At 62.7% G+C, this 27,251-nt stretch overlaps 3 protein-coding genes across 4 annotated transcripts; 2 read left to right on the top strand and 1 right to left on the bottom strand.

Moving 5' to 3' along the window:
• Positions 1 to 1,586: 1,586 nt before the first annotated feature.
• On the top strand, positions 1,587 to 5,250 carry BAX (BCL2 associated X, apoptosis regulator). 2 transcript variants are annotated; one of them, XM_002723696.5, is made up of 6 exons: positions 1,587 to 1,760; positions 2,311 to 2,362; positions 2,449 to 2,595; positions 2,866 to 3,001; positions 4,583 to 4,687; positions 4,982 to 5,250. In XM_002723696.5, exons 1-6 carry the CDS (start codon positions 1,727 to 1,729, stop codon positions 5,084 to 5,086), a joined length of 579 nt encoding a protein of 192 aa, XP_002723742.1. In that variant the 5' UTR covers positions 1,587 to 1,726; the 3' UTR covers positions 5,087 to 5,250. The 2 variants fall into 2 exon arrangements, with proteins under 2 accessions (XP_002723742.1, XP_089175103.1); XM_089318977.1 differs by lacking the exon at positions 2,311 to 2,362 and having other exon boundaries at positions 1,598 to 1,760; positions 2,393 to 2,595.
• A 2,613-nt stretch (positions 5,251 to 7,863) lies between these two features.
• FTL (ferritin light chain) lies at positions 7,864 to 9,171 on the top strand. Its single transcript, NM_001101688.1, has 4 exons — positions 7,864 to 8,066; positions 8,203 to 8,349; positions 8,670 to 8,795; positions 8,891 to 9,171. Exons 1-4 carry the CDS (start codon positions 7,965 to 7,967, stop codon positions 9,041 to 9,043), a joined length of 528 nt encoding a protein of 175 aa, NP_001095158.1. The 5' UTR covers positions 7,864 to 7,964; the 3' UTR covers positions 9,044 to 9,171.
• Positions 9,172 to 10,260: 1,089 nt separating this feature from the next.
• Positions 10,261 to 26,945, bottom strand: GYS1 (glycogen synthase 1). The gene is given in 16 exon segments (NM_001082023.1): positions 10,261 to 11,561; positions 11,673 to 11,753; positions 12,400 to 12,563; positions 12,746 to 12,841; positions 14,365 to 14,491; positions 15,141 to 15,254; positions 16,518 to 16,596; positions 16,684 to 16,743; positions 20,741 to 20,847; positions 21,013 to 21,133; positions 21,451 to 21,568; positions 21,978 to 22,122; positions 22,285 to 22,470; positions 23,044 to 23,235; positions 25,165 to 25,346; positions 26,705 to 26,945. Coding segments are annotated over 16 exon segments (2,208 nt in total). The 5' UTR covers positions 26,823 to 26,945; the 3' UTR covers positions 10,261 to 11,243.
• Between the last annotated feature and the right edge of the window lie 306 nt (positions 26,946 to 27,251).

The following is a 27,251-nucleotide window of genomic DNA, read 5'->3' as shown; positions in this document are numbered from 1 at the left end:
TCACCGCACCTGTTTCCCTGGACGATGGCTGCTTGTGTCTCCTGGAAACACAGCAGCTGCCCCCCCCCCCCTCCACGGGCGGTCCCAAGGGACCAAGGTGGAAGAGGCTGTGACTTTTTAGATTTGTTTGGAAGGCAGAGTGAGAGAGACAGAGAGGGAAAGAGATACGGAGACATCTACTGGCTCAGTAGCACAGCCACCACGCCCCGGGCCAGTCTGAAGCAAACAGCCTGGAACTTACTCTGCGTCTCCCACAGCAGTGGCAGGGCCTTGAGCACTTAGGCCAACACCTGCTGCCTCCCTGGGTGGGCACCAGCAGGAACCAGCTCTGCGATACGAGGTACAGGCACCCCAGGCTGGAGCTTAACACCCCGTGCCACAACACACACACACACACACACCCTCCAATCTGCAGCTGTGACTTTCACAACCTAGCCCTGGATGTCACACTCTGTCATTTCCACCCTGTCCTCTTGGCCAGCCCCATCAGTGTGGCGGGGGCTGCACCTGTTCTAATCACGATCCCGGGCCATCCTGGACGTGGTTTCACGCTTGACCTCGGGATTGGCTAAAAACCTTCTCCCACTCTGTGGATGCCTTGGTTAGCGGAGCCGCAGCTTGGGGGGCGGAGGCTGGACTGACACAAAGAAGTCAGCAGCGCCACTCCCCCTCAAGGACCCGCTTTCTCGCTCTCTGAGCAACTTTGTTCTCTAAAAACCACAGACTGTTGGAAATCCTATCAGTAGAAATGAAACATCCCACCCTTGCCTGGGAGGTCCCGGGGCTGGATACACAGTAGCAGCAGCCTCTGCTCCAGGCCCATCAGGTCCCCACTGCGATAACGCCGCAGTCGCAGACCATCCCGCAGGTCTCGGACGCCTTGTGGATCGGGGTGGGGGTGGGCTGCGGGGCCGCCCTGGGGTCGGGAGGAGGACGGCCCCTTGCGCGGGAGGCTGAGGCAGAATGAGGGCTGGGGGTTTGTGAGCGACACGGGATCAGTTCTCAAGGGACTGCAGCCCACTTTTCAGATCAGAGTTGCCTTTACCTACCATCTGTTTTTGTTTTTGTTTTTTTTTAATGTGAGAATTTGCATACCGAGACGTGCGGAAGTCCTGGGCGTACAACGCACCGACTTAGCTGCGTGTGAACCCACACTGGACGCAGCACACCGGGGCGCCCCCGGAACCTCCTGCGTCTCCCCCCACCCCTCCCCATCCCCGCTGACCTATCGCCGCGGTGTAATTTCTGCCATCTTGATGGATTTCCTGCCCCTGCTGTTACACACACACACACACACACACGCACACACGCACAGGTTTCAGGCACCTCAAAGCCCGGCCTCGGGCGCACGCGGCTTCCGGCCTCTGAGTCTTTGCGCTTGCAGGTCTGAGCGTCAGAGAGCGCAAGCCTGGCCCGAATGTTCTGAAAAGCGCGCGTGCACGAATGAATGAATGGACGCCTGGTTTTGGCGGAGCTGCCCGGTGGACTGGCACGGCCGGCCCCAGGGGGGCTGCTGATTGGCCGGCCCCGTGACAGACCACGCCCCCAGGGCAGCGAGGGAGGCGCGGTCACGTGATCCCCGGGCCCTGCGGGGCAGCGCCCGCGGCGGCCATTTTGCGGGGCGCCCACGTGAGGGGCGCACGTTCAGCGGGTCGCTCACGTGACTAGGGGCGCGCTGCGGCCGCCCGGGCGGACCCGGCGAGAGGCGGCGGCGGGAGCGGCGGTGATGGACGGGTCCGGGGAGCAGTCCAGAGGCGGGGGTGAGGCGGGAGGCAGACGGGAGGGAGGAGGGCGAGTCCCGTGGCCGGCCAGCCCCCGGATCCCTCCTGCCGGCCCGGGGCCGTGCGATCTCCAAGCACTCCGGGCCAGGAACTCCCGGATCGGGCGCTGCCAGCCTCCAGTCCCCTCCCTCCTTGGAGGTTCCCGGCTCTCCGGCCTCCACGCCCCGATCCCTTCCTGCCTGGCGTTCTCGGACCCCTGATAACTTGGGGATCCCGGAACCCCAACTCCCGGGCAGGCCCGGGCTTGTCGCGGGCACCACTTCCTGCCTCTGACCCCGGTGGGAGGGGCGGTCCTGCCTCGGCCCCCTCAGACTAGGGGTCTGGGTGCAGGAGACGCGCCCTGAGCTCCCCTCCCGGAAGAATGTAGGATGCGGGCCCCGCTGCCAGCCCCTGGCTCCTGCAGAGCCTCACTGCATGGACTCGCAGCCGCCTTGTGCACCAGGGACCCCGGAGTTCGCGGCACGGCCCTCCCTCGGGGACCACGGGCCTCCCAGGAGTCCAGGCGCCTCTTCCCTCCTCTCTCCTCTAGGGCCCACCAGCTCTGAGCAGATCATGAAGACAGGGGCCCTTTTGCTTCAGGGGTGAGTTTGAGTCTGATTACCGTGGCGCAGGTTCGAGGAGGGACACCCTGCCCTGATTCCGCGCCCCGACTCCGTCCCCACCCCAGTTTCATCCAGGACCGGGCCAGCCGGATGGGGGGGCAGACGCCCGAGCTGGCTGTGGCGCAGGGGCCCCAGGACGAGTCCACCAAGAAGCTGAGCGAGTGTCTCAAGCGCATTGGCGACGAACTGGACAGTAACATGGAGCTACAGAGGTGTGGACCCAGAAATGTGGCCCAGAACCCGGGGACCCCAGCCCCACGTCCTTTTCCTCGCCCGGGAGCCGGGAGTCAGCGCGGCCAGACTGGCAGCCCTACCCCACCCGGGGAGGGGCATTTCCCCCACCCTCCCACGTGTCCGTCGTGGGCCTTTTGCCCCGTGTTGGCCTCTGGCTTGGGCCTCGGTTTGCTTGTGCGCGCAGTGGGTGGGTGGGGGCCGCCATGCTCCGCCTGCTGTCCCCGACACCCTGCTCCCCCCTCCCGCAGGATGATCGCTGCCGTGGACACGGACTCCCCCCGCGAGGTCTTTTTCCGAGTGGCAGCCGACATGTTTGCCGACGGCAACTTCAACTGGGGCCGCGTTGTCGCCCTGTTTTACTTTGCCACCAAGCTGGTACTCAAGGTGGGCAGCTGCCGGCCAGTGCGCCCAGGGCGCGGCCCCCAGGCGGCCGGACGGGGCGCTCGGAGCCCGCAGAGGGAGTGAGACGGCCGTGGCCTGGCTGGCAGCTGCTTCGTTGGTTCTTTCAACAAACGCGTCCCGGGTCGGCTGTGTGCGGCCGGGCCTGGGCTCGGCACCCAGGACACAGCCCCGACGCGGCAGCCACGGCCCCCGGCTCCAGTGGCGCCCGCCCCGTGCAGGCGCTGGGCTGAGGGGACAGTGCTGGAGCTGGAGTGACAAGCACGATGCTGCGACCTAGAACGATAGGGGGAAGGCACGGAGGGCGCAGCAGGGGGTGGCGAGGCAGCCCGTGTCACTGGAACCCATGGGGCAGGGCCAGCATGTGGATGGCCAGGGTGCTCGGGGACCCGCAGGAGGGGGGACAGGAGTGACAGGCTGATTCAATAAGGCGGTGAGGTGACCTGACCATATACATTTAACTGGGAAACTTTATTATTAATTTATTGAAAGACACAGAGACAGAGGTCACCCGTCTGCTGGTCCATGCCCAGTGTCCGCCACAGCCAGTCTGGGAGTCCCAGACGCGCTCTCGGCTGCGCCTCCCAAGTGGGTGGCAGGGGCCCGAGTGCTCTAGCCGCCCGCTGCTGCTTCCCGCGGCGCATATTAGCAGGCAGCTGGGATCGGGAGCAGAGCCAGACTGGAGCCCAGGAGTCTGACAACGCCAGCAGCCTCAGTGTCTTACAGACGGATTTATTTGAAAGGCACAGTTACAGAGACAGGGAGAGACAGGTTCCACCTGCTGGCTCACTCCCCAGAGGGCCGCCGCCACGGCCGGGGCTGGCGCTCCATCACGGCCGTGGCCCAGTGCGCGTGCGGGAGGCCTGCGACCTGACCCACTGCACCCCAACCGCAAGTCCCTCCAGCAGTGTCGTAACCAAACACCTGCCCCGGCTGACCCTAAGAAGTCTGTTCACTGTGAAATCCCTTCGGCTTCTCTATGAAAACCAGAGATAATTTAAAGAGCTATTGGTGGGGACGGACCGAGAAATCATGCTGGTGATTGTGGGCGCAGCGGGGGGCTGTGGGGCGCAGGGCAGAAGCCGAGAACGGTGCGGCGGTGCCAGGCCTCGCCCCAGGCGGCAGCAGAGGTGGGGACTCGGCTGCTGGGGCTGGGGGGTGACTGCCAGGCCGCCATGGAGCCAAGGACAGTGGGGAGCAGCCCGGGTGGGGCGGGGGCATGGGCAGTGCTGGTCTCCCTGGCCTAGGAAAGCCCTCTGCGGAGGTGACATCTGAACCGAGCTCCCGGGCCAGTGGGGTGGCCCGCAACAGCAGGGTCGGTGCGCACAAGGCACCGAGGAGGGTTTGGTGGGCACGAAGAGAAGTGGGACGGATGACCCAAGTCCACCAGGGCCAAACTGCGCCTGGGAGGGAGCCCCGGGCTTGGGGGCAGCTGGCTGGGGCTCCGGGCTATGACGCCGACTGGCCGTGCGAGGGGAGGCAGGGGGCTGAGCGAGGAGGTGTGGGAGCGCGGTCTCCAAGCAGTGGGGACAGCTCAATCCCTGACGCCCACCCCGCTCCCTGCAGGCCCTGTGCACCAAGGTGCCTGAGCTCATCAGGACTATTATGGGCTGGACGCTGGACTTCCTCCGAGAGCGGCTGCTGGGCTGGATCCAAGACCAGGGTGGTTGGGTGAGACCCCTCTGCCCCGCCCCGCCTCAGACCCCCGGGCTCTCAGGCCCCCAGCACAGGGGTGCCCCCTTCGCACTTCCAGATGGTCACATATGGTCTAGAACGGGTTCCCCTAGCGTCCGATCAGCCCTGATTTACCGCTCCCCACTGGCTCCTGCCCTCCCTGGGGCCTCCGCTTCCTCAGGGCCTTGGCCCCAACCCGTTAGGCCCCACCCCCACCCCACCCACCGTGCCCTGTGACTTCCCTGCGCACGTCTGGCCAAGTGCTGACGCGGCTGATGTCCCTGTCCCCAGGACGGCCTCCTCTCCTACTTCGGGACCCCCACGTGGCAAACGCTGACCATCTTGGGGGCCGGAGTGCTCACCGCCTCACTCACCATCTGGAAGAAGATGGGCTGAGGCCGCCAGCTGCCTTTGGACTGTGCCATTTCCGCATAAATTATGACATTTTTCTGGAAGGCTGGGGATCCGGGGACACAGGCGTTTTTCTTACTTTTGTAATTATTGGGGGTGGGGAGGGGAGGGAGGCCTGGGCGGGGGCAATAAACCTCCTTTGGGCCGCACTGCACAGTCTGAGTCACTGGCCTGTGGCCTCTGTGGCCCAGCCACTTCCCCACGCCAGGCCGGCGGGCAGCCTGCTCGCCTCTGGGGTCGTTCCCGGGCCTGAGGCTCTGGACATGGTTTTCTGGAGGTGCCCTGTGCTGTCTGGGTTGGGGCTGGGTCCGTCCCAACCCCGCCCCTCCAGGGGGCTGCCCAGCACAGGGACACCCCAAGTTCCCAGCTTCCTGGGGTGCGCTGGGGAACAGGGAGATTCGGGGCGCAAGGCAGTGCCCTGGGGCCGTGTGCGAAGTTACCAAAGCCACAGGGCTCCAAGGGAAGGGCCCCGGCCCGGGCCAGGGCTGAGACGGACAGCAAAGGACCCTGCAAGGGGCTGGCCCAGGGGCCCTGCAGGACAGGCGCTGGGCTCGGGACGTGCGGCGCACCTGAGACGCACACCAGGGAGTCCGGGCAGAAGGGGGCAGAGTGAGACCTGGGAGAGTCCCAGGGTCGCCGCTGTCCCTCTCTGTCTGGTTCTGCCTCCCCATGTCCTGGCTCAGCCTCTTCCACTTGTGGGCCCCTTGAACGTTGCCTGGCGCGTGGCTAAGATACCTCTCAGGGCGCCCCACACGCCGGCTCTGAGCTCCTGGCTCCTGGGTTCCAGTTCCGATTCCAGCTTCGTGCTGTGTGCACCCCGGGAGGCAGCAGGTGACAGCCGGGCTCCTGCCACCTACACGGGAGAAGTGGGGTGAGCTCCTGGCTCCCCTCCCTGCCCTGCCCAGCCCTGCCCTGGTTACTGCAGGCATGTGGAGAGTGAACCTGCAGACAGAGGTCTGTCTACCGTTCAAATAAAATAATAAAACAACAAAGTCCTCTCTTCGCCAGCAGGCCTACCTGAGGCTAAAGGTCTTCAGGCTAAAGTGGAAAATGTGGTGAATCAGTAACTCCACAGGCAAACTGGGCAGACAGCAAGTGTGGAGGGGGCTGCGGGGAGCCTGGGCGGCCACCCCGCCCAGCGAGACCGCGGTCACACGCAGGGTCCCAGGGAAAACACTGGGAACCAAAGACACGCGAGAACGCACACACGGGTTTCAGAGAGGGTGCCGCCCTGGGGGAGCGCGCGGCCTTGGGTCTGGTCCCAAGGGTCTTAAGCAGTCAGCAGCTCCAAGACCGACGCTGGCCACTTCCCCTCCCCCCGCGGAGTCAGCATGACTCAGCACATCCCGGCCTGGTCACCCGCCTAGGCCGAGGGCCCCAGATACTGCTTGGGCCCAGCACCTGGGGGTCGCCTTGGCCAGGAGCTGTAGCGCCCAGGTCCTGACCCTGCACCCCGCGCCTGGGGCCTCGGCTCCCCAGGCCTGCCTCCAGGGGCCACTTAAGTGGGGTCCAGGTCCTGCCTTGGCTCCTCCTCCCCCGAGGTCAGGGCGCTGGTTTGAGCCCCTGACTCCCAGACCCACATGCATCTGGTGCGTTTAAAAAAAATGCACGTTCCGGGGAGACAGGCACCCCGCCCCTGTGTCCCCGACCTCTGTCCCTCGGCCGCCCAAGGCGTCTCCTGGACACGCAGAAGCAGCAGGTGGCAGGCCAGACACGGGGCCTCTGTAGAGAGACTGCTCCGGGGCCACGGGAGACCCCAAGTCTCTGGGTTACCGCCATAACAGCCCCCCCAGGAAACGCAACCCCAGGGAGACCCCTGCACCCGGGGGGTTTCACTCTCCCCATCTCGCTTCCCAGGAACGCTGGGCGCCGACGGACTCCAAGGCATCCGAGGAGCCCAGGCTTCTGTGCGCCTTAAGGGGCCGGGCCCCTCTTACAATCGTCCCTTCCCCCCGCGCCCCAATAGACTTCCAGGACCCCTCCCCGCCACTTCGACCCCAGGCTCCACACGCCCCAGCATCAATGACCACCTGGAGCGCCTAAAGGCCTCCCGGGGAGGACTTAAATGTGGATGCCCATGGTGCCCCCACCTCCTCCTAACCCCCAGGCCTCAGGGCAGGAGCCCCCTCCTCCCAGAGATCCGCAGGGCTCGCTTACAGCCACCTCCACAGCCCTCCACAGCCCTCCTGCTCGGGGAGACCCCTCAGCTCACAGCACAAACCCCTGGCAGCCTGCAGGTCCTCTCCGCGCTCTGAGGCACGACCCCCCCCCCCCGGGTTCCAGAAAGTTCCATGCTCTCAGAAACGGCCACAGACCCCTGCTTTCCTGAGGTAGCCCCAGGACCACAGGGTCATCACTCCCCAGGGGCTCCCCGGGCACCCACCAACCTCTCACCTCCCGGAGAGACCCTCAGAAGCCCTCGACTTCCCCGAACCAGCCACAGAACCCCCACCCCCATTCTCCATTTCACAACAGGCTCGCGCAACAGGCGCGTGACTTCCCCACCTCAGGGTGGGGACGGAGACCCCCTTTCTGCGCCTGATTGGTCAGAAGCCGCCCGGAGGCCCTGCCTCCCCCAAACGCCAATTGGCCGAGCCCTCGCCCTCCGAGCCCCGCCCCCGAGGGCCAGCAGAGTATAAAAGCCGCCGCCCAAGCAGCCGCCCGAAGCTACGCGTCGGGAGACCCGCGGACCTGTGTCTTGCTTCAACAGTGTTTGAACGGAACAGGCCCGGGGACTCTCTCACAGGCTTCGACCGCCCTCCGACCTCCTCTCCAGTCAGAAGCTCCGGGACCACCTCTCGGCCACCTCCTGCTCCTGGGACCAGCCCACCGCGGTTCTGTGGTCATCTCACCGCCGCCAACCATGACCTCCCAGATCCGTCAGAATTACTCCCCCGAGGTGGAGGCTGCCGTCAACCACCTGGTCAATCTGCATCTGCGGGCCTCCTACACCTACCTCTCTCTGGTGAGGGTCCGCGGGACGCCCCCGACCCGAGTTGCACACAACTGCGCGTGCGCGGGCCCGCTTTGTCCCGCGGCGGCGCCGGGGGCGGAGCCCGCACGCCTCCCGCCAACGGTTTTCCTTTCGCGTCTTCCCGCAGGGCTTCTATTTCGACCGCGACGATGTGGCTCTGGAGGGCGTGAGCCACTTCTTCCGCGAGTTGGCGGAGGAGAAGCGCGAGGCCGCCGAGCGGCTCCTGAAGATGCAAAACCAGCGCGGAGGCCGCGCCCTCTTCCAGGACGTGCAGGTACGTGGTGTGCGGCCCGCGGACTACATCTCCCGGCGGGCTGCGCGCGCCGAGACCGGAGCCCGAGCGCCGGCTGGGTGTCGCGCGGCCTTCTGGGAGATTGAGTTCAGTCGTGAGCGAGTCGTTAAGGTTGGAAAAGGAGGTGAACCCTGAGGGCCCCGCGGTCCGGGCCGCTGTGTGGTCTCCTGAGGCGACTCTTGTTAGGAGGGTGGGGGCAGTAAGTACAAGCCCGCCCACCTCTTTTGAGCGTCCCCGGCCCCCGACGGCTGCTGGGAAAGTGGAGTTTGGGCCCAGTGCTGAGCCCCTCGTCCTTTGTGCAGAAGCCGTCCCAGGATGAGTGGGGCAAGACCCTCAACGCCATGGAAGCCGCCTTGGCCCTGGAGAAGAACCTGAACCAGGCGCTCCTGGACCTTCATGCCTTGGGATCCGCCCACACGGACCCTCACGTAAGTGCCCCCGCCACCGCGCCTTTGATTGGGCTGATTTCCCTTGTGAGCCTTCCTCCTCCGTGCGCCGTCTGATCTCCCCTTCTCTCCGTCAGCTCTGTGACTTCCTGGAGAACCACTTCCTGGACGAGGAGGTGAAGCTCCTGAAGAAGATGGGCGACCACCTGACCAACATCCGCCGCCTGAGCGGCCCCCAGGCCTCGCTGGGCGAGTATCTCTTCGAGAGGCTCACGCTCAAGCACGACTAGGGGCGCCCGGAGCCAGCGGCGCCGCGCGTCTGCCCGCGCTCTCCTGCCAGCCGCCAGGCAGCTTGTTCACAGCCCTGAACCCTCTCCCAAACCTGGGACCAAACGGAAATAAAGTTTCTTGCTGCAGCATGGGGTTGTGGTGTGCATTACGGTGGAGGCGGCGGAACGGACCTTCAGGGCTCCACGGAGTGCGCTGGCAGGGGAGAGGTCCGCCAGGCCGGCTGGCCTTTAACTGCCCTGCCCAGCGGGTCGGGCCAGGTTCAGGGAGGGCTGGCAGCAAGGCCCTGTTCGGCCTCAGCAGCCTGGGCGGTGATGGGGTCAGGCAGCGGGCCAAGCTCTGAAAGGCAGGTAAACAATGAGTGACCCTTCACCACGGGCAGCCCAGAGCGGCCGGCCAAGGCTGCTGCTCCTTGCGCCCGCGCCGGGGTAACTCCGGTGCAGGGCACGTACCGGGAAGAGACAGGTCAGGAGGAGCAGGGGCGCGTGACGCTCGCGGGGTGTGCAGTTCCGCTGTTGGGGTTCATCACAGGAACCAGACGTGCGACCCGGGCCCAGAGTCTCCAAAGGGGAACTGAAGCAGCTTACGCGGGTTTCTAGAAGCGTCTGCTGGGTCAGCTCTGACCCCTGTTCCCTTTGCGGGAGCAGAGGAAGTGAACCGGGAGCCGGAGGCCTGCTCAGCGCCACGCCCCTCCCGGCAGGGCACCGCGCCAGCCACTCGTGGCTCCCAGGGAGAAGGGGGCTTCTGTGTGCCTCACACATGCGCACACGCACGCGGGCCAAGGGGAAGGATGACGACACATCCCAACACAGCCAGCTCTCTGAGTCCCCGAGTAGCAGCTGCCTCTGAGCTGCACACCCGGCCTAGTGAAGATGAGAAATCAAAGGGAGAAACAGCCACGCAGCGGACAGCCATCCCTGGAGACGGCGCCCCCACCTGCGGCAGGGCAGCCGGGCTGGGTCGTGGTAGGGGGAACGGCTGCCCGCCAGCGCTCGCTCCCAGTCACAGCCGCTCCTGCCAAAGTTTGCAAATCAAGCACCGGTTAGGCAGAAGAAGGGCCTTCGGCGAGCACCGGGACCAGAACGGTGAAGTCCCCGGGGAGGCAGGGTGAGATGAGGGGGCAGGACAAGGCCTAAGGCCGTGCGGGTGGACGCCCCAGCCTGAATCGGACCACACCTGGGATTCTTAAATAGATGTATTTTCTCATCTCTGGATGCACGCCAATCCCACTCCTGCCCCCTGCAAACCAAATAGAGCAGCAGACACGGCACAGCACACGTGAGGGCCCTCCCTTGCTCCGAAGCCCGGGCGGGCACAGCTTGGGGGCGGGAGGGCCTCGAGGTAAACGTGAATGTTCTAGAACCCAGTGGGCTCAGTTCTGATCAGGAGAAAGGGGCCTGGACGCGCACAGTGGTGAGGCTCCAGGTTCAACAGCCAGCCCCGGAGCCCAGTGGTTTCAAGGCGGCTGAGACGGGAGGCGGCGGGGAGACCGTCAGCTCTGGCCCCAGCACGGCGATTCCCTGGAAGGCACCAGGAGTCTGTCTCCAGCTAGGAAGGAGGCTGGGGTCTAGTCTGGGAGAGGCCAGGCCGGCACAGAAGTGTCTACACAGGCTGTATGGCTCGCCAAAAGGAATGAGGAGCCAAGGGGTTCGGCCACCCCTGGCTTGGCCAAAGAGTTGGGGACCACAGGAGTGTATCTGGGGGGGTGCTCCAGCAGAACTGGGCACCCCAGGAAGAACGCGAGAGGAGCTGTCCCGGAGCCTGTGTTCAGACGGACGGCCGTCCGCACTCAGCTGTCTCGGGTCCCTGAAGGTGACTTGTCCCGTCAGCAGGGACGCCGTGTGGCTCCCAGCACTGGAGTGCCACCCTGTCTGCTGCAGGACGGACGAGCCGGGAGCACCCGGGGGACCTCAGCCCGGAAGGCAATGGCCACTGGCATCACCCGGGAGTGGTAGCGGCAGCTGCCGGCCTCAGGGACTGGCCCCGGCCCGCAGAGCTCTGGGGTACAGATTATGTGTTCTGAAACCCAAGAAAGGCACGGCGTTGTGGAGTGTGGAGTGTGGGGTGTGGGGGCCCCGAGAGCAGAGCTGGGGACGGGGGCTGGAGTGTGCGGGCTGGGGCTGGGTGCGGATCACGCGGAGTGTGGCTCCCGCAGCGCCTCTGGGTGTCGGGCCGGGCGGGAGCGAGGTGGGGGCGGGGGACTCAGTTGCGCTCCTCGCCCAGGGAGCTGGCGGGGCTCAGGGGCTCGCTGGGGGTGCTGAGCGAGCTGGTGTCCACCGAGTTGCTGCGCTTGCTCCCGCCGCTGGACGAGGTGCAGGAGGCCCGGCGCGGCCACTCCGGGGCGCGGATGTTGCGCCGGTCCTTGGCGGCCTCCTCGTCCTCGTCGTAGCGCTCTCCGTCTTCCTCGGGGAGCCCGTCCCGGGGCTCCTCCTCGTCCTCGCTCTGGTGTGGGCTCGAGTGCCGCGACAGCGAGGGCGACGGTGGCACAGAGGCGGGCCGTGGGTAGCGGTAGCCCTGGGTCTGCGGCCGGGGGAGGTGCACAAAGAGCAACAGTGTGAGCGGAGGCCCCAGAGCCCCCAGCCCAGCCCGGCCAGCCCGCCCCGGCCCAACAGGGGGCCCGGACCCACTCACCGCATCCGCCTCGTGTGGCTCGTAGGTGAAGTGATCCGGAAAGGCCTTGGCCAGGGCCATGTGGCGAGCAGACATGTAGTACTTAGGGGGGAGAGGAGGAGAAGGCGTCAGTCCAGGAGCCAGATCCGCCCCCGGCAGACGGCAGACGGCAGGCCCTGGGCACGCTCCTTAGTGCCAGCGAAAAACCCACCCCAGGGACCAGCACTGCACTCGCGGGGGAAGCCCTAGCCCATGTGGGCGCAGGCTCAGCTGGAATCCTGCCTGCGCCACTTCCATCCCAGCTCCCTGCTAATGAACCTGGGAAGGCAGTGGAAGACAGCCAAGTGCTTGGGCCCCTGCACCCACGGGGGAGACCCGGATGAAGCTCCTGGCTCCTGGCTTTGGCCAGACCCGGTCCTGGCCACTGAGGCTATTTGGGGAGTGAACCAGTGGATGAAAGATCTCTCTCCCTCTCCCTCCCTCTCACTCTCTGTAATTCTGCCTTTCCAATAAATCTTCAAAAAGAAAGAAACCACACCGTACCTAACAATAGACCTCTATGCAAATCATCCATCTCTCTGGCCCCACCCCTTATGTAGATGAGCAAAGCTCTGAATGGGTGGACTCTGAGCCACACCCCTCCGCCAGGGAAAACTCTTGCCCAATGCCCTTCCAGGAGGGGTTGACTGATGGGTCCCCGCGGGGGCGGGCCGGAGAGCCTGGGCCAGCGCGCAGCCAGGGGCCCTACCCGGCCCAGGTACTTCCAGTCCAGGAGGTCGGAGAGGCGCTCGGTGCGGTTCCGCTGGATGATGCGCTGCCTGCGGCTCTGCTGGCAGAAGCTGTAGAGGAAGGAGGTGAGCTGCGAGCAGGAGTCGTCCAGGCTGCGGAAGCGCCGGTCCAGGATGTAGATGCCTGCGGGGGCCAGCCGGGGCTTCAGCGAGGGGACGCGCTGGAGGCCTGGCTCCCCCTGGAGCTGGGGGGCTGCGAGACCCCTCCCCCGACAGGAAGGCCAGCGCCCCCCTCCCCAGGTCCACCCTCCCCGGTCCAGGCTCCGGGTGTCCCTTCTCCGCCCCCCGCAGGAGGCGGGCGCTGACCGTAGGCCGAGGGGTCTGCGATGTGTTCCTCCATGAAGCAGCCGAAGCCCGAGAGGTTGGTGGAGATGCTGGGGATGCCCATCACCGTGCACTCGGCTGCGCGACAGCGAGAAAGGCCGGCTTAGCCCCGGGGCCCTTCGCAACAAGGCCCAACCGCGTCCCCTACTGGGGCCGTCAGCAAGTGCAGGCGCCGAGTAGCATTTCCCCTATTCCGCAAACATTCTTAAAAAGACATTGATTTGAACAGCAGGGATACAGAGAGAAAGAAAGATCCTCCACCGGCTGGTTCGCTCCCTAACGGCTGGGCTGGGCCAGGCGGAAGCCAGGAGCCCAGAGCTCCACCCTGGTCTCAAATACGATGCCAACTGGGCGCCGACGGGAAGCCAGCGTCGCAGGCGGTGGCTTAGCCCGCTGCACCGCGACACCGGCCCCCATTCTCCCTACCTCTAAGAGGATCAGAAAAGGGAACTGTCTTGCTCAGGGACCCACGATAACGGAGACAGGGCTGCTGGTTTACTCAGCACTCCGGCCGATGCCCCTGTCGGTTATCACGGGATGAGTCTGTTTTGCTGCGAGATTGAACATAAGTTCTCCTTATTGGTATCCCTGTGTACAGAATGTCTATTAGCTGTGTTCAACACCTTAAACAACCCTGGGAAATGGCTCCAGGAGTTCATTTTTATCTTTTTAAGTAGACACTAGAGGGGCCGGCGCCGGGGCACAGAGGGTGAGGCCGCCGCCTGCAGTGCCGGCATCCCATGTGGGCGCCGGTTCAAGTCCTGGTTCCTCCACTTTGGACACAGCTCCCTGTTAATGCACCTAGGAAAGTAATGGAAGATGGCCCAAGTGCTGGGGACCCCGTACCCACATAAGAGACCAGGAAGAAGCTCCAGGCTCCTGGCTTTACGCCTGGCCCAGCCCCAGCCATTGCAGCCATTTGGGGAGTGAACCAGCAGATGGAAGACCTCTCTCTCTCGATGTCTGTCTGTCTGTCTCTCTCAGTAATTCTGATTTTCAAATAAACAAATAAAAATATGTTTTAACAAACCCAGTATTCAAAAAAAAAAAAAATAAAAGGCTTGTTAAATTACTAAAGCACACTACAGGGAACATGGTCTTATTTAACATCTAAAACACTGGAAAGCGGCTTGATTGAAAAAGGTGTGCAGAAGCGCCAAGTTTGAGGGTTGCAGGGAAACACCCCCCAAACGGGGGCAATTTGCCAAGCAGCAGCTCCCGCCGAGAGCGCGTGGCCAAAGACCCCCGAAATGGGGAGGTGGGCTTGAGGGGCACAGGGAAAGTCCGGGAAGACCTCGTCACTCTCTGGTGTGTGTGAATGGTGCTCTCGGCTGCTGTTACTTGGGGACAAACACCAGGGGGCTGCGGGGGCTCGGCGGGAACGGTGACGACCACCTGAGGCCGAGTGCAGCCCTGGGGGTCTGTGCCGCACGGGCGATGGTTAGAGAAACGCACGCTGTAGCAGAACAGGCGGCTACTGCTGTCCTGCTCCCCAAGCGAGGGGAGCTGGGGCTCAGAGTCGGCCACTCCTTCACCCCAGGGTCATGCCGGACCTGGCCACTCCCCAGCACCACGCTGCCCCCGCCTCGCTTTGCACCCACCTGGTGTGTAGCCCCAAGGCTCGTAGTAGGAGGGGAAGACTCCCAGGTGGCAGCCACGGACGAACTCCTCGTAGTCCACAGGGAGCAGGGGGCTTGTGGAGGACAGGAACTCTGGGTGGAAAATCACCTGGCCGTGGAAAGGAACGGCTTAGCCCAAGCACCTCACGTGGCAGTTTCTTTTTTTTTTCTTTTTTTTTTTTTTTGACAGGCAGAGTGGACAGTGAGAGAGAGAGAGACAGAGAGAAAGGTCTTCCTTTTGCCGTTGGTTCACCCTCCAATGGCCGCCGCGGCCGGTGCGCTGCGGCCGGCACACCACGCTGATCCGATGGCAGGAGCCAGGAGCCAGGTGCTTTTCCTGGTCTCCCATGGGGTGCAGGGCCCAAGCACCTGGGCCATCCTCCACTGCACTCCCTGGCCACAGCAGAGGGCTGGCCTGGAAGAGGGGCAACCGGGGCAGAATCCGGAGCCCCGACCGGGACTAGAACCCGGTGTGCCGGCGCCGCTAGGCGGAGGATTAGCCTAGTGAGCCGCGGCGCCGGCCGTGGCAGTTTCTTGAGAACCCAGAGTGGCCCAGAGAGGGTGACACACTTGTCTAAGGACACACAGCAAGTGTATTTGCCTCAGGAGCCGGGGTTCTTCCTGAACAAAGTAATGAACGTCCTTGATGGGCCAGGCGGGATGGGGCGGGTGAGGCCGGGGCTCTGCTCTCCTCCCCTCCCCTCCCTTCCCCTCCCCTCCCCTCCCCTCCCCAGCGTCCCCCTGGCCAGCGCTCTCACCTTCACCCTGTCGGCACTGCTGTTGAAGAGGCCGATTCGGCGGATGGTGGTGAGGATGGGGTCCGAGGAGTCGTCCAGCATGTTGTGGGTGCACACGGGGGGGAAAGACTGCCGCTGTGGGGGCCACGAGTGGGGCGGGGGTCACGGGAGGGCCGGGCAAGTCAAGGAGACCACCACTCCCGCCAGAACAGCAAAGCTGAGGGAGTCCCAGAGCTGAAGACTCCCGGAGTGGCCATCTAACCAGCTCCTGCCGCTACCCAACACGAGCCTAGAAGAACTACAACTCCCAGCTGCCGGTGAGGCAGAGCCGGGGCTAAGCTGCCCCCCATAGACTATGGGGGATTAGGTACCTGCTACTCCCCCAGTCAATGGAGCCACAGACTGTGCCCAAATGGTGCCACACTCTAGGGCCTTGTGGGAGCTGTAGTTTTCTATGAAAATCCAGCCCCCTCCAACAGAGGCCCAAGGAAATTAATTCCCAGGAGTCACTGGAACCAGAAGCGGCCAGAGGGCGTGGCCTTTTACAACAGCTCGTCAGCTCGCTTCGCGAACACTGTTCACCCTCAGTCTGCAGGTCCAGGGGCCGGTGACGGCAGCACTGCCAGTGAGGCGGCTGCTTACGGACCGGCTAGAGTGGCTTCCATCTTGTAGTGCGGCGTGGCTGTCCAGGGTCCCACTCGCCAGGGCCCCTGGCCCTGACAGCACGCACCCCCGAAGTCCCTGGATACCAGGGAATTGAAGGCCTCTTTAACTCCCAGAAGCCCCTGGGGCAAGGGATGCGTCATTGTAACGGGGCGTCCCGGGGCCTGCTGGGAGTTGTAGTCGTCCTCTTAATAAGCACCGATCCTAAGGTTCCCATTCACCTAATTCCAAGAGGCCACAGCTCCCAGGGGTGCGTGGGGAATCAGATACAGCCAGTGGGATGAGAAGCAGTGGCTGCCCAGCATTCTCAGTCCTCTCCAGGGAACACAAGATGCTGTAGCTGACCGCCTGGCTCCACCCCCAGAGCCGCGACAAAACTACCACTCCCAGCAGTCTCCGGGCGCAGAGGCGGGGCCAGAGCCCCCACCCAGGACAGGAAGTTGATTCTCCTCTTGTGGTTGTCTTGACCGTCTTGTTTTCCCTTGTTGCCCTTTGTCCACTGACCCCAGGGCCCCGAAGAAACCACCACTCCCGGCAGCCCCCGCGGCAGAATGCGCCACAGAAAACAGCCGGCCCGAGTGCTTCTGTTTTAAATTCCAGCCTTCCGTGGACCTCCGAACCGACCCCTCAAGGAAGGCCACCCAAGACAGCAGAACTCCCAGCAGCCTCTGGGGTCGGCGGGAACGTGGCCAGCTGCCCCTGGGGTTGCTGGGAACGCCCTCTCCCGGGCCCTACCTGCGTGGCAAAGATGGCCCTCTTCATCATGGTGAAGTCTTCCTTGTCCAGCATCTTGTTCATGTCCGGGAGGCTCCCCCTGCAAGGGAGCAGGGGCGTGCATCTGGGCATGGTGACGAGAGGGGCTGGGGCCCAAGAGGGAAGAGGGCTCGGGCCGGGCACTCACACCAGCAAGGATTCATACAGCTTCCTCCCGAACTTCTCCTTCACCGTGTTGGCTGTGTCCCTGGAAGGCACAGAGCGACGTCACACACACACACACGCCCTGGAAGGCACAGAGCGACGTCACACACACACACACACACACACACACACACACACACACCCTGGAAGGCACAGAGCGACGTCACACACACACACACGCCCTGGAAGGCACAGAACGACGTCACACACACACACACTCACACACACACACGCTGGAAGGCACAGAGCGACGTCACACACACACACACACACACACACACCCTGGAAGGCACAGAGCGACGTCACACACACACACACACACACACACACCCTGGAAGGCACAGAGCGATGTCACACACACACACTCACACACACACACACACACACACACCCTGGAAGGCACAGAGCGACGTCACACACACACACACACACACACCCTGGAAGGCACAGAGCGATGTCACACACACACACACGCCCTGGAAGGCACAGAGCGACGTCACACACACACACACGCCCTGGAAGGCACAGAGCGACGTCACACACACACACACGCCCTGGAAGGCACAGAGCGACGTCACACACACACACGCCCTGGAAGGCACAGAGCGACGTCACACACACACACACTCACACACACCCTGGAAGGCACAGAGCGATGTCACACACACACACACACACACCCTGGAAGGCACAGAGCGATGTCACACACACACACACACACACACCCTGGAAGGCACAGAGTGACGTCACACACACACACACACACACACCCTGGAAGGCACAGAGCGACGTCACACACACACACACACACACACACACCCTGGAAGGCACAGAGTGACGTCACACACACACACACACACACACACCCTGGAAGGCACAGAGCGACGTCACACACACACACACACACACACACACACACACCCTGGAAGGCACAGAGCGACGTCACACACACACACACACACACACACACCCTGGAAGGCACAGAGCGACGTCACACACACTCACACACACACACACACACACACACACACCCTGGAAGGCACAGAGCGACGTCACACACACACACACACACACACACCCTGGAAGGCACAGAGCGATGTCACACATACACACACACACACACCCTGGAAGGCACAGAGCGACATCACACACACACACACACACACCCTGGAAGGCACAGAGCGACGTCACACACACACACACACACACACACCCTGGAAGGCACAGAGCGACGTCACACACACACACACACGCTGGAAGGCACAGAGCGACGTCACACACACACACACGCCCTGGAAGGCACAGAGCGACGTCACACACACACACGCCCTGGAAGGCACAGAGCGACGTCACACACACACACACTCACACACACCCTGGAAGGCACAGAGCGATGTCACACACACACACACACACCCTGGAAGGCACAGAGCGATGTCACACACACACACACACACACACACACCCTGGAAGGCACAGAGCGACGTCACACACACACACACACACACACCCTGGAAGGCACAGAGCGACGTCACACACACACACACACACACACACACACCCTGGAAGGCACAGAGCGACGTCACACACACACACACACACACACACCCTGGAAGGCACAGAGCGATGTCACACATACACACACACACACACCCTGGAAGGCACAGAGCGACATCACACACACACACACACACACACACACCCTGGAAGGCACAGAGCGACGTCACACACACACACACACACACACACCCTGGAAGGCACAGAGCGACGTCACACACACACACACACGCTGGAAGGCACAGAGCGACGTCACACACACACACACGCCCTGGAAGGCACAGAGCGACGTCACACACACACACGCCCTGGAAGGCACAGAGCGACGTCACACACACACACACTCACACACACCCTGGAAGGCACAGAGCGATGTCACACACACACACACACCCTGGAAGGCACAGAGCGATGTCACACACACACACACACACACACACACACACACACCTGGAAGGCACAGAGTGACGTCACACACACACACACACACACACCCTGGAAGGCACAGAGCGACGTCTCTCACACACACACACACCCTGGAAGGCACAGAGCGACGTCACACACACACACACACACACACACACACACCCTGGAAGGCACAGAGCGACGTCACACACACACACACACACACACACACACCCTGGAAGGCACAGAGCGACGTCACACACACACACACACCCTGGAAGGCACAGAGTGATGTCACACACACACACACACACACCCTGGAAGGCACAGAGCGACGTCTCACACACACACACACACACACACCCTGGAAGGCACAGAGTGACGTCACACACACACACACACACACACCCTGGAAGGCACAGAGCGACGTCTCACACACACACACACACACACCCTGGAAGGCACAGAGTGACGTCTCACACACACACACACACACACACCCTGGAAGGCACAGAGCGACGTCACACACACACACGCCCTGGAAGGCACAGAGTGACGTCACACACACACTCACACACACACACGCTGGAAGGCACAGAGCGACGTCACACACACACACACACACGCTGGAAGGCACAGAGTGGCGTCACACACACACACACACACCCTGGAAGGCACAGAGTGACATCACATACACACACACACACACACACCCTGGAAGGCACAGAGCGATGTCACACACACACACACACACACACACCCTGGAAGGCACAGAGCGACGTCACACACACTCACACACACACACACACACACACCCTGGAAGGCACAGAGCGACGTCACACACACACACACACACACACACCCTGGAAGGCACAGAGCGACGTCACACACACACACACACACACACACCCTGGAAGGCACAGAGCGACGTCACACACACACACACACCCTGGAAGGCACAGAGCGACGTCACACACACACACAGGCTGGAAGGCACAGAGCGACGTCACATACACACACACACACCCTGGAAGGCACAGAGTGACGTCACACACACACACACACACACCCTGGAAGGCACAGAGCGACGTCACACACACACACACACGCTGGAAGGCACAGAGTGACGTCACACATACACACACACACACACCCTGGAAGGCACAGAGCGACGTCACACACACACACACACACACCCTGGCTGCCATTTTGTTGTTAGCCTTTGAGCTACTGGGGAGACTGAGGCCTGGGTCCTCTGGGCTGCAGGGTGGGAAGTGGGGAATGGAACCCAGAAGGCTGGGATCCTTTGTGCTGTGTGGCCGAGGCCAGGTGGCCTTTCCTCTCTGACTCCCGTGTCTCAGCTATCCGATGGGGCTAAAAATAGATCCGACCTCAGAAGCTGGCAATGAGGAGCCAATGAGGTCAAAACAAAAAGTGCGCGGTGCCTGGCACACGGCGAGCCTTCCAGAAATGTCAGCTATTATTAGGACTTGTGCTGGTCCTGGACGTGGTGATGCAAAAACCCATTTTATACAAAAGGAAAATAAGATTCTGAGTAGGGGACACGCAGACACCCAAGTAAGAATGTCACTCCCCTGCATGGTCCTCCCACAGCCCTGGCCTCAACTTCTAGCCTCAACTTCTGGCTCCCTTGCTATTTCTCTAGCATGCCTCAGGGCCTTTGCACCTGCTGCCCCCCCCCAGGCCTGAAATCTTATTCCTCAGCTGACCACATGGTCTGCTCCCTCATTTCCTTTCTCTGCCCAGTGGTACTTCCTCGGTGCCATCCTTCCTGACAACCCTGTCTCCTATTCCAGTTCTGTTTTGTTTTTGCCAGAACACACTCTTTAGAATTTTCTGGAACACGAGCTTAACGAAGACAAGGATTGTATCTTTCTTGTCCATCACAGCCAGTGCCCGGCACATGGAAAAAATGCTCGCTGGAGCAAGTGACTTGAGGGGGAATGGATGGGGACACGGATCAGGTCACAGACGGGCAAACCGAGACTCCTGGGGAACCGCCAGCCCCAAAGCGCAGGAGTGGGGGCAGCAGGGGCCGCGGGCCGCGGGCTGCTGACCAAAGCTGTTTGCGCACGGCCTGGCCCTTCAGTGTCTCCACGTTGAAATTGTTGGTCCGAGCCGGCATGATGAAGAAGGCGACCACCGTCTGCTCGCTGCCGTTCACCTGGGTGGGAGAAACGCACAGGGGGAGGCTCAGGCCCCGCCCACCACTGCCGACCCCCAAGGCGCTGGGGCTTTGCCATGCCCCTTCTTGGAGGGGGGACCCTTCTCCCCCAGTTAACACACTGTCTCCCGCCCGCGCCCTTGCGCCATGTGGCACAGGTCTCACTCTGAGCAGGTAGTTGAGCCGAGCCAAGGCCTCCAGGAAGACGTCGGCCCCCTTGTTGGAGAACTCGTAGCGGCCGGCGATAAAGAAGTACAAGGTCTTGTCCAAGTTGAAGTCTAGGTGTCTATAAGGAAGCCACAAAGCAGGGTGAAGCCCTACACTCTCAATATGTAGCCCTGACCTTAAAACTACAAGTCCCAGAAGCCATGGGGGTGCCCAGGCCTTCTGGGAGTTGTAGTTCTCTCTGTAGAGACAGAGCCGCTCTGCTACTTGGCCCATTGTTCCAGGGCTCAGGGCCTCAGGAAGAAGCTCCCAGCTGCCCCTGCCCTCAGACCCAGGTCCCCAGGCGCCAGGACCCCCAGCCGCCCCTCCCGCTCAGACCCATATGTCCACATAGACACCCACTCCCTTCTCTAAGTCCTGTGTATCTGGCTTACGTACCCATAAAAGTGACCCCGCACAAACTCCTGGATCCGAGCCTTGCTCTGGGCATGGAGGTTCTGGAACTCGTGCATGGCAGAGAACTTCTTCACATTCAGGCCGTTGGGGGTCACAATGTCTGGGGTGAGGGAGAAGGTCCCGCCGTTCACGCCCTCGTCCGTTCATTCGGATCAGCGCGGTCCAAGGCATAATCGATGGAGACGCCCCTTTCCCGTGGCAATGTCTGGTCGCTGCCGCTCTCCTGGGAGCTCCACTGGGACCCCCCACACCCGGCCACACGGCTGCCCCCAACACCACTACACCACCTCTCAGCTCGCGCTTTTCTCAAAAGAACCACGCCCACTAACTCTCCGCTCCCTTTCAGAGCCCACTGTCCACTTGAAGCAATGACCACATCTCAACCCTTTCTAGTGCAGGGCACATCCCAACCGCCGGGGCTTCTGGGAGTTGTAGTTCTTTAGAGTTTGGCCTTGGCATAGACGGTGGCCTTCCTCGCTGGTGTCTGGAGACCCCAGCCTAGCCCCTACCTGGCTTCCTCTTGAGCAGGTGCTGGGCCTCGATGGCGGTGATCTGTGACACGGTAGTGAAGACGTGGGCGCAGTGGGCCGCTGCCCGCTCCATGCAGTAGCGGTGGTATATCTGCCTCTCACCGGCTTCCTTGTCCACGTTAAACTGGGTGGGAAGGGAGGGAAGCCGGTTACGGGGGTTGGACGGAAGAATGGAGGTCCTGGGAGGGGGAGGGGAGGTTGGGACTGGCAGCTGGACTTTTGGGTCCGAGGAAACAGGGGGCTGGGGAGTTGGGTTCCCCCAGCGTCCGCCTCACTCCCAGCTCACGTTCTCCAAGTTGTTGTAGAAGTCCACAGCGCCGGCACACAGGTAACGCCCCAGCAGTGTGGCATGGGTGGTGAAGATGGTCGCCACGGGCAGCCGCCGGGCTCGGCACAGGCAGAGCCCGATGCCCGCCAGCCACTCGTGGAAGTGTGCGACCACGTGCGGCTTCTCCTCATTCTGGGCCAGGAACTGTGGGGCAACAGGGACAGGGCTGATGTGTGTCCACGTGTGTCACGAAGCACACAGTTCCTGGAGAACCCTAACCAGCACAGGTCTGTACACAACCCTGGCCAGAGGACTACAATTCCCAGCATGCTCTAGGAGCAGCCCATGTCTACATTCTTTGTCCCAGGGTATGGAAAGTTAGGTTTCTCAACTCTTTAAAAACCTAAAAGGCGATCAGAACCAAGACTGTTAGTTCTCAGATAGGCTGGGGATCGGCAAGTACCCTAGGCCGAATCTGTGCGCTTAAGTCTGGCCAAGGTCAGACTAGAGAACTACAATTCCCAGAATTCCCTGAGGCAGGCCATCAATTCCCAAGAGCTTAGCAGCTCTGCACCTGCGAGACTGGAGTTAATGAAGCTGAGGCTGGGAGTTGAATCTCAGCAAAGAGGAAGCTGGGCCCCTGGACGCCACATCCCCAGGATCAGAACTAATCCTTGGATTAAAGGACCTCCCGGTGCCTCTGCGCCAGGCGCCGGTGGGCACTGCAGCTTCAGGCTGGGGTGCAGCGCGGTGACGGGGGCGGACAGTGGGGCCTACCTCACCCAGGAACCAGGTGGTGAGGAAGCCAAAGAGGACAGCGTCGTTGGCCTCGCGGTCGTACCAGGGCACCCCGATGTTGCAGGTGTCCCAGAGCTCTCCCTTCCAGCGCTCCAGGGCCCAGGCGGAGGCCCCCACGTCCAACAGCACCACCAGAGGGCCCCCCTCGATCAGCCAGCGCCCGAAGTACACCTGGGGGGACGGGTGTGACGGGAAGCGCAGGGCTCTCGCGGGCTTCCTTCCGCCTCCTTGTTTCCACATCCGCTGCCAATTTCCCACCCGCCGCCTTATTTCTATCTGCCGTCGGCTACTCCCATCACTTTTTCCACCCTCGCTTCGATGTCTTCCTTGGCCTTGGCTTGGTTTCTATCACCGTCTCCTCGCTGCTCTCAGAACCACTTGTTTTGCCGCCCTGCCAATCACTTCTCCTGCCCTGCCAATCACCTCCCGCCCTGCCAATCATTTCTCCCGCCCGCCGCCTCATTTCTCCACTTGCTGTCTCATTTCTCTTGCCAACCATGCTAGTGCTTTCTCCAGTTATTTTTCTTTCTGTTGCTAATTCCCTTTGTAATTTCTGCCACCAGCACCCCCCCACACACTTCTTTCACCAGAATATTTGTCACTTTGTTGCCCATTGTTTTCAATCTGCAACCACGGTTTTTAAAAGAAAATTATTTATGTGAGAGACAGAGAGAGCTCTCATCCGCTGGTTCATTCCCCAAATGCTAGCCATGGCTGGCGTGCTGGGACAAGCCAAAGGCAAGCGCTGGGATCCAATCGGGCTTCCCACGTGGGTGGCAGGAACCAGTCACCTGAGCTCTGGCTGCTGCCTCCCAGGGTCCGCAGTAGCAGGAGGCTGGAGTCTGGCATTGAACCCAGGAACTCCCTGTATCGGACACGGACATCCTCACGGCGTCTTTACCGCCATGCTAAACACCCTCTCCTGTGGCAGCGTCGTCTGTCCACACTCCCAAGCCTGCGTTTTCCTACCTATCGCGCTCCCCCCGAGCCCCTGGCCCCGGTGCTGGCCCTGCCACCACGGCTCTGTCCTGTGGACAAGCAGCCATCCTCCCCCGCAACCTGGCTGCTCCCGAGCTGAGCTCGGCTCTCCTGCTCCTCCCCCTCCCAGCTGTTGTGTGCCCTTTTGCTAGGGGGGGCTATTCTTAGGAACAGCTGCCCTGGGGGAGGGACCCGGCCGCCCTGGGGTGCCTTCGGGACAGTCTGGGTTTCACTGGACTCTGGACCCCACCCCGGATCAGAGGCTGATTGGAAGGAGCCGAGGGGCCTGGGGCACCCCTGCTCCCAGCTCCCCAAACCCTCAGCCCTTCCCCCCTCTGCCTAAGGCCGTGCTCAGCCTGGGGCCCTGGGACTCCCCATACCTCTTTTTGATCCCTAGATCCCCCATCCAAGACTCCACCCCCTGGGTCTGTCTGCCCAGCGCTCCTCTCTTATTAATCAATACTCCATCTTCCTCTCTCCTTCTCGGTCTTTCTCTGGAACGTCCGCAGCCTGTCTTCTGCACCTACAGGCTGCTTCTCTCCCCGGAGCCCGGTCCCTGGGTTTGTCTCCACTTGCCTGCCTGCCTGCCCACCCGGCTCTCCTAGCTGGGCCTTCAGAGTAATCAGGATGAATGCTGATAACCTCCATGGTTTACACACGGCCTCATTTCCTTTATGATCATTAACTCCTCATCCTCCCAGCGCCCCTCCGGGGCAGATGCTACCGGCAGCCACGTTCACTGGCCCCGGTCACGCAGGCAGCACTTGAACTTCAGCCCCCCACCTCCCCACCCCCATTTCCTGCTCCTGCACACCCACCTGACCCCAAACCACCCTCCTTCCGGCTCTGTCCGGCTGCCTTTCTGTCCAGTTCTTTCTCTGGGCTCTGAGGACCCTGGCCTCTTGGATATATGTTGTAGCTGCTGGCTGTCTGTCGGCCAATCTCCTGGCCTGTGTCATGGGGCCCTACCTCTGCCTATCGCCCGCTCCTCCTCTGTGTCTGCCTTCCCCACACCTATCTGTGCCTCCCCGGGCCGTCCACACCCCCTGCCCTTCTGCAGCTACACCTGCAGGGTGAGGGCGGCGCCACCTGTCTCCCCGCCTCTGCACGGCCATGTCCCACCTTGCAACCCTTGCTGTTCATGGAGTCCAGGGTCCTCTTCAGGGCAGGGGTCGGGGGCTCCAGCAGCTCCACCTGGGTCCTCACGCCTTGCTCGGTGTAGGGTCCCACCAGGAAGTAGTTGTCGCCCCATTCGTCTCCCGTCACCTTGGCCTTGGTCTGCAGCACCGTGTAGATGCCGCCCACTGTGGGCCCAAGCGTGTGAGGGCAGAGCCCAGCTGGGGCCCGATGTTGCGACTCCTGGGGTCCCCGACCACTGGGAGCCCATACTTCCGAGTCAGAGAGGAGAGGGGGTGGGGCCTGGAGGTTTGAGTGGGGGAGGGAAGGGGGGCTGGAGGACCTCCTTCTGGGTCCACAGGGGAAGGGGGCTCAGGCCGGACTCCTGGGTCAGAGACAGATGGGGCTCGGGGCGTGGGCTCCTGGGTCTGAAGGAATTCGGGGCCAGGGCCCCAAGGGTGGCGGAAGCTGAGGGACAGGGGTCCCCCGGTCTGCAGCCTGCAGGAGCTGGGGTGAGTCCCCAGCTAACCCCAGGACGCGATAAGGGAGCATCTGCCTGTACGGCGCCAGCCAGCATCCCGCATTGCACAAGAGAGCCTGAATCATCCTTCCCGCCCCCAGGGACCCTGCTGACCTGGCTGCCGGTCTCCCTTCCTGACCGGGGGCAGAGGTCCTGCCCACGACCCCACCGCAGACTAGGGGGTCTGGGCCCCCAGCCTCCTCCCTGCCTGCCGCCGGCACCCTGACAACACGTGGCTGTGTCTCTGCAAGCCAGCCCCGTCCTCCCCCCACACCCTGCAGGCAAACCCCGGGCCGCGGGTCTGCGGGGGAGTAGGACCACCTGGCTCCTAGGGGCTCCAGCCCCAGTTTCTCCAGATCCAGACCCTTGGAGGCCCCGGAGCCACTCCCAGCCCCTGAGCAACTCAGGACTTCCCAGCCTTGGCCGGTTCCAGGCCACCAGCTCCTCGTCCAGTAGCTCAGGCCTTCCACTCCTCCGAAGTCCAGGCATTCGGCCCTAAGTCCCTCCCACCCTGGCCCCCATATAATGAGGGGCTCCAGCCCCCTCCCATCTTTACCCCCCAGCAGCCAGGTCGCCAGAGCCCCCCCCACCAGGACCCACACACCCCCTCCGGCTCTCGCCCAGACCCAGACTTCCATCCTCAGCCACTTCCCCCCTGGGGGGTGGTCACAGGTCTGAAGCCCCAGGCAGCACTTTGCCCTGTTCAGGGCCCATTCCCCAGGAGCCCCCCTGGATTAGGAATCTCTTGCGCTATTTTAACGCCCACTCTCCCTAGAACCCGGGACCTGAGTTTCCAGCCTCCTTTTATTTTAAGGCAATTCACTCATCCCCTCCCCCCAGGGCCCAGGAGCCATACCCCAGGCTCTGCCCAAGGGCACAGGAGTCACTGGCGCCTTGCCCAGGACTCAAGAGACCCCCGTGGAGCCCCGACCCCTATGTGGTCCTCTCTCTCCCTGCGACTCAGCGTCCTGGGCCCCCTTACCCGGCTACCCTTTTCGTCATAGGCCCCGACGCCCGCAGGCTCACCCTTGTTGGCCACCTCCCAGGCCACTTCGAAGAGTACCGAGTTCTCCAAGTCGAACTCATCCTCCCAATCCTCCAGTCCCGGCAGCGAGGACACGGACAAGGTGCGGCTTAGAGGCATGGCTGACGCGGGCGGGGGGCTCCGGGGCCGCAGGTGGGGACCCCGGAGGTGTCCCGGGGAATGCAACGGGCAGGGCGCCCGGGCTGGGTAGCTGGAGGCCGACGGGAAGTTTGCAACGAGCTTGGCTTCCTATTGCAGGACCGCACCCCCCGCCCGGAGCGCTCGGACCGAGGCTGGAGGCGGCCGCAGCGTCACTGAGGCCAGGGGTGCCCCTGCAGTGAAACTTTGCGGCCGCCAGGAGGCGGTGCCCGGCCCCCGGCAAGCGCCATTGGTTCGCGCCAGGGGGCGTGGCCCTCGAGTCTCCTCATTGGCGGAGAGCGTCGAGTTCGCTTAGTCCCGCCGCAGCCTGGGACACAGACGGGGCACGCCCCCACTGTGGGTGGGGCTTGTAGCCGTCCTGAACGGCAGCGATTGGCCGTTCGGCGCTGT

The sequence above is a fragment of the Oryctolagus cuniculus genome, chromosome 18 (genome assembly GCF_051225735.1).
Source record: "Oryctolagus cuniculus isolate XC-2025 breed Fujian yellow rabbit chromosome 18, ASM5122573v1, whole genome shotgun sequence".
Lineage (NCBI taxonomy): Eukaryota > Metazoa > Chordata > Mammalia > Lagomorpha > Leporidae > Oryctolagus > Oryctolagus cuniculus.
This window is presented reverse-complemented; position numbering and strand designations above follow the sequence as displayed.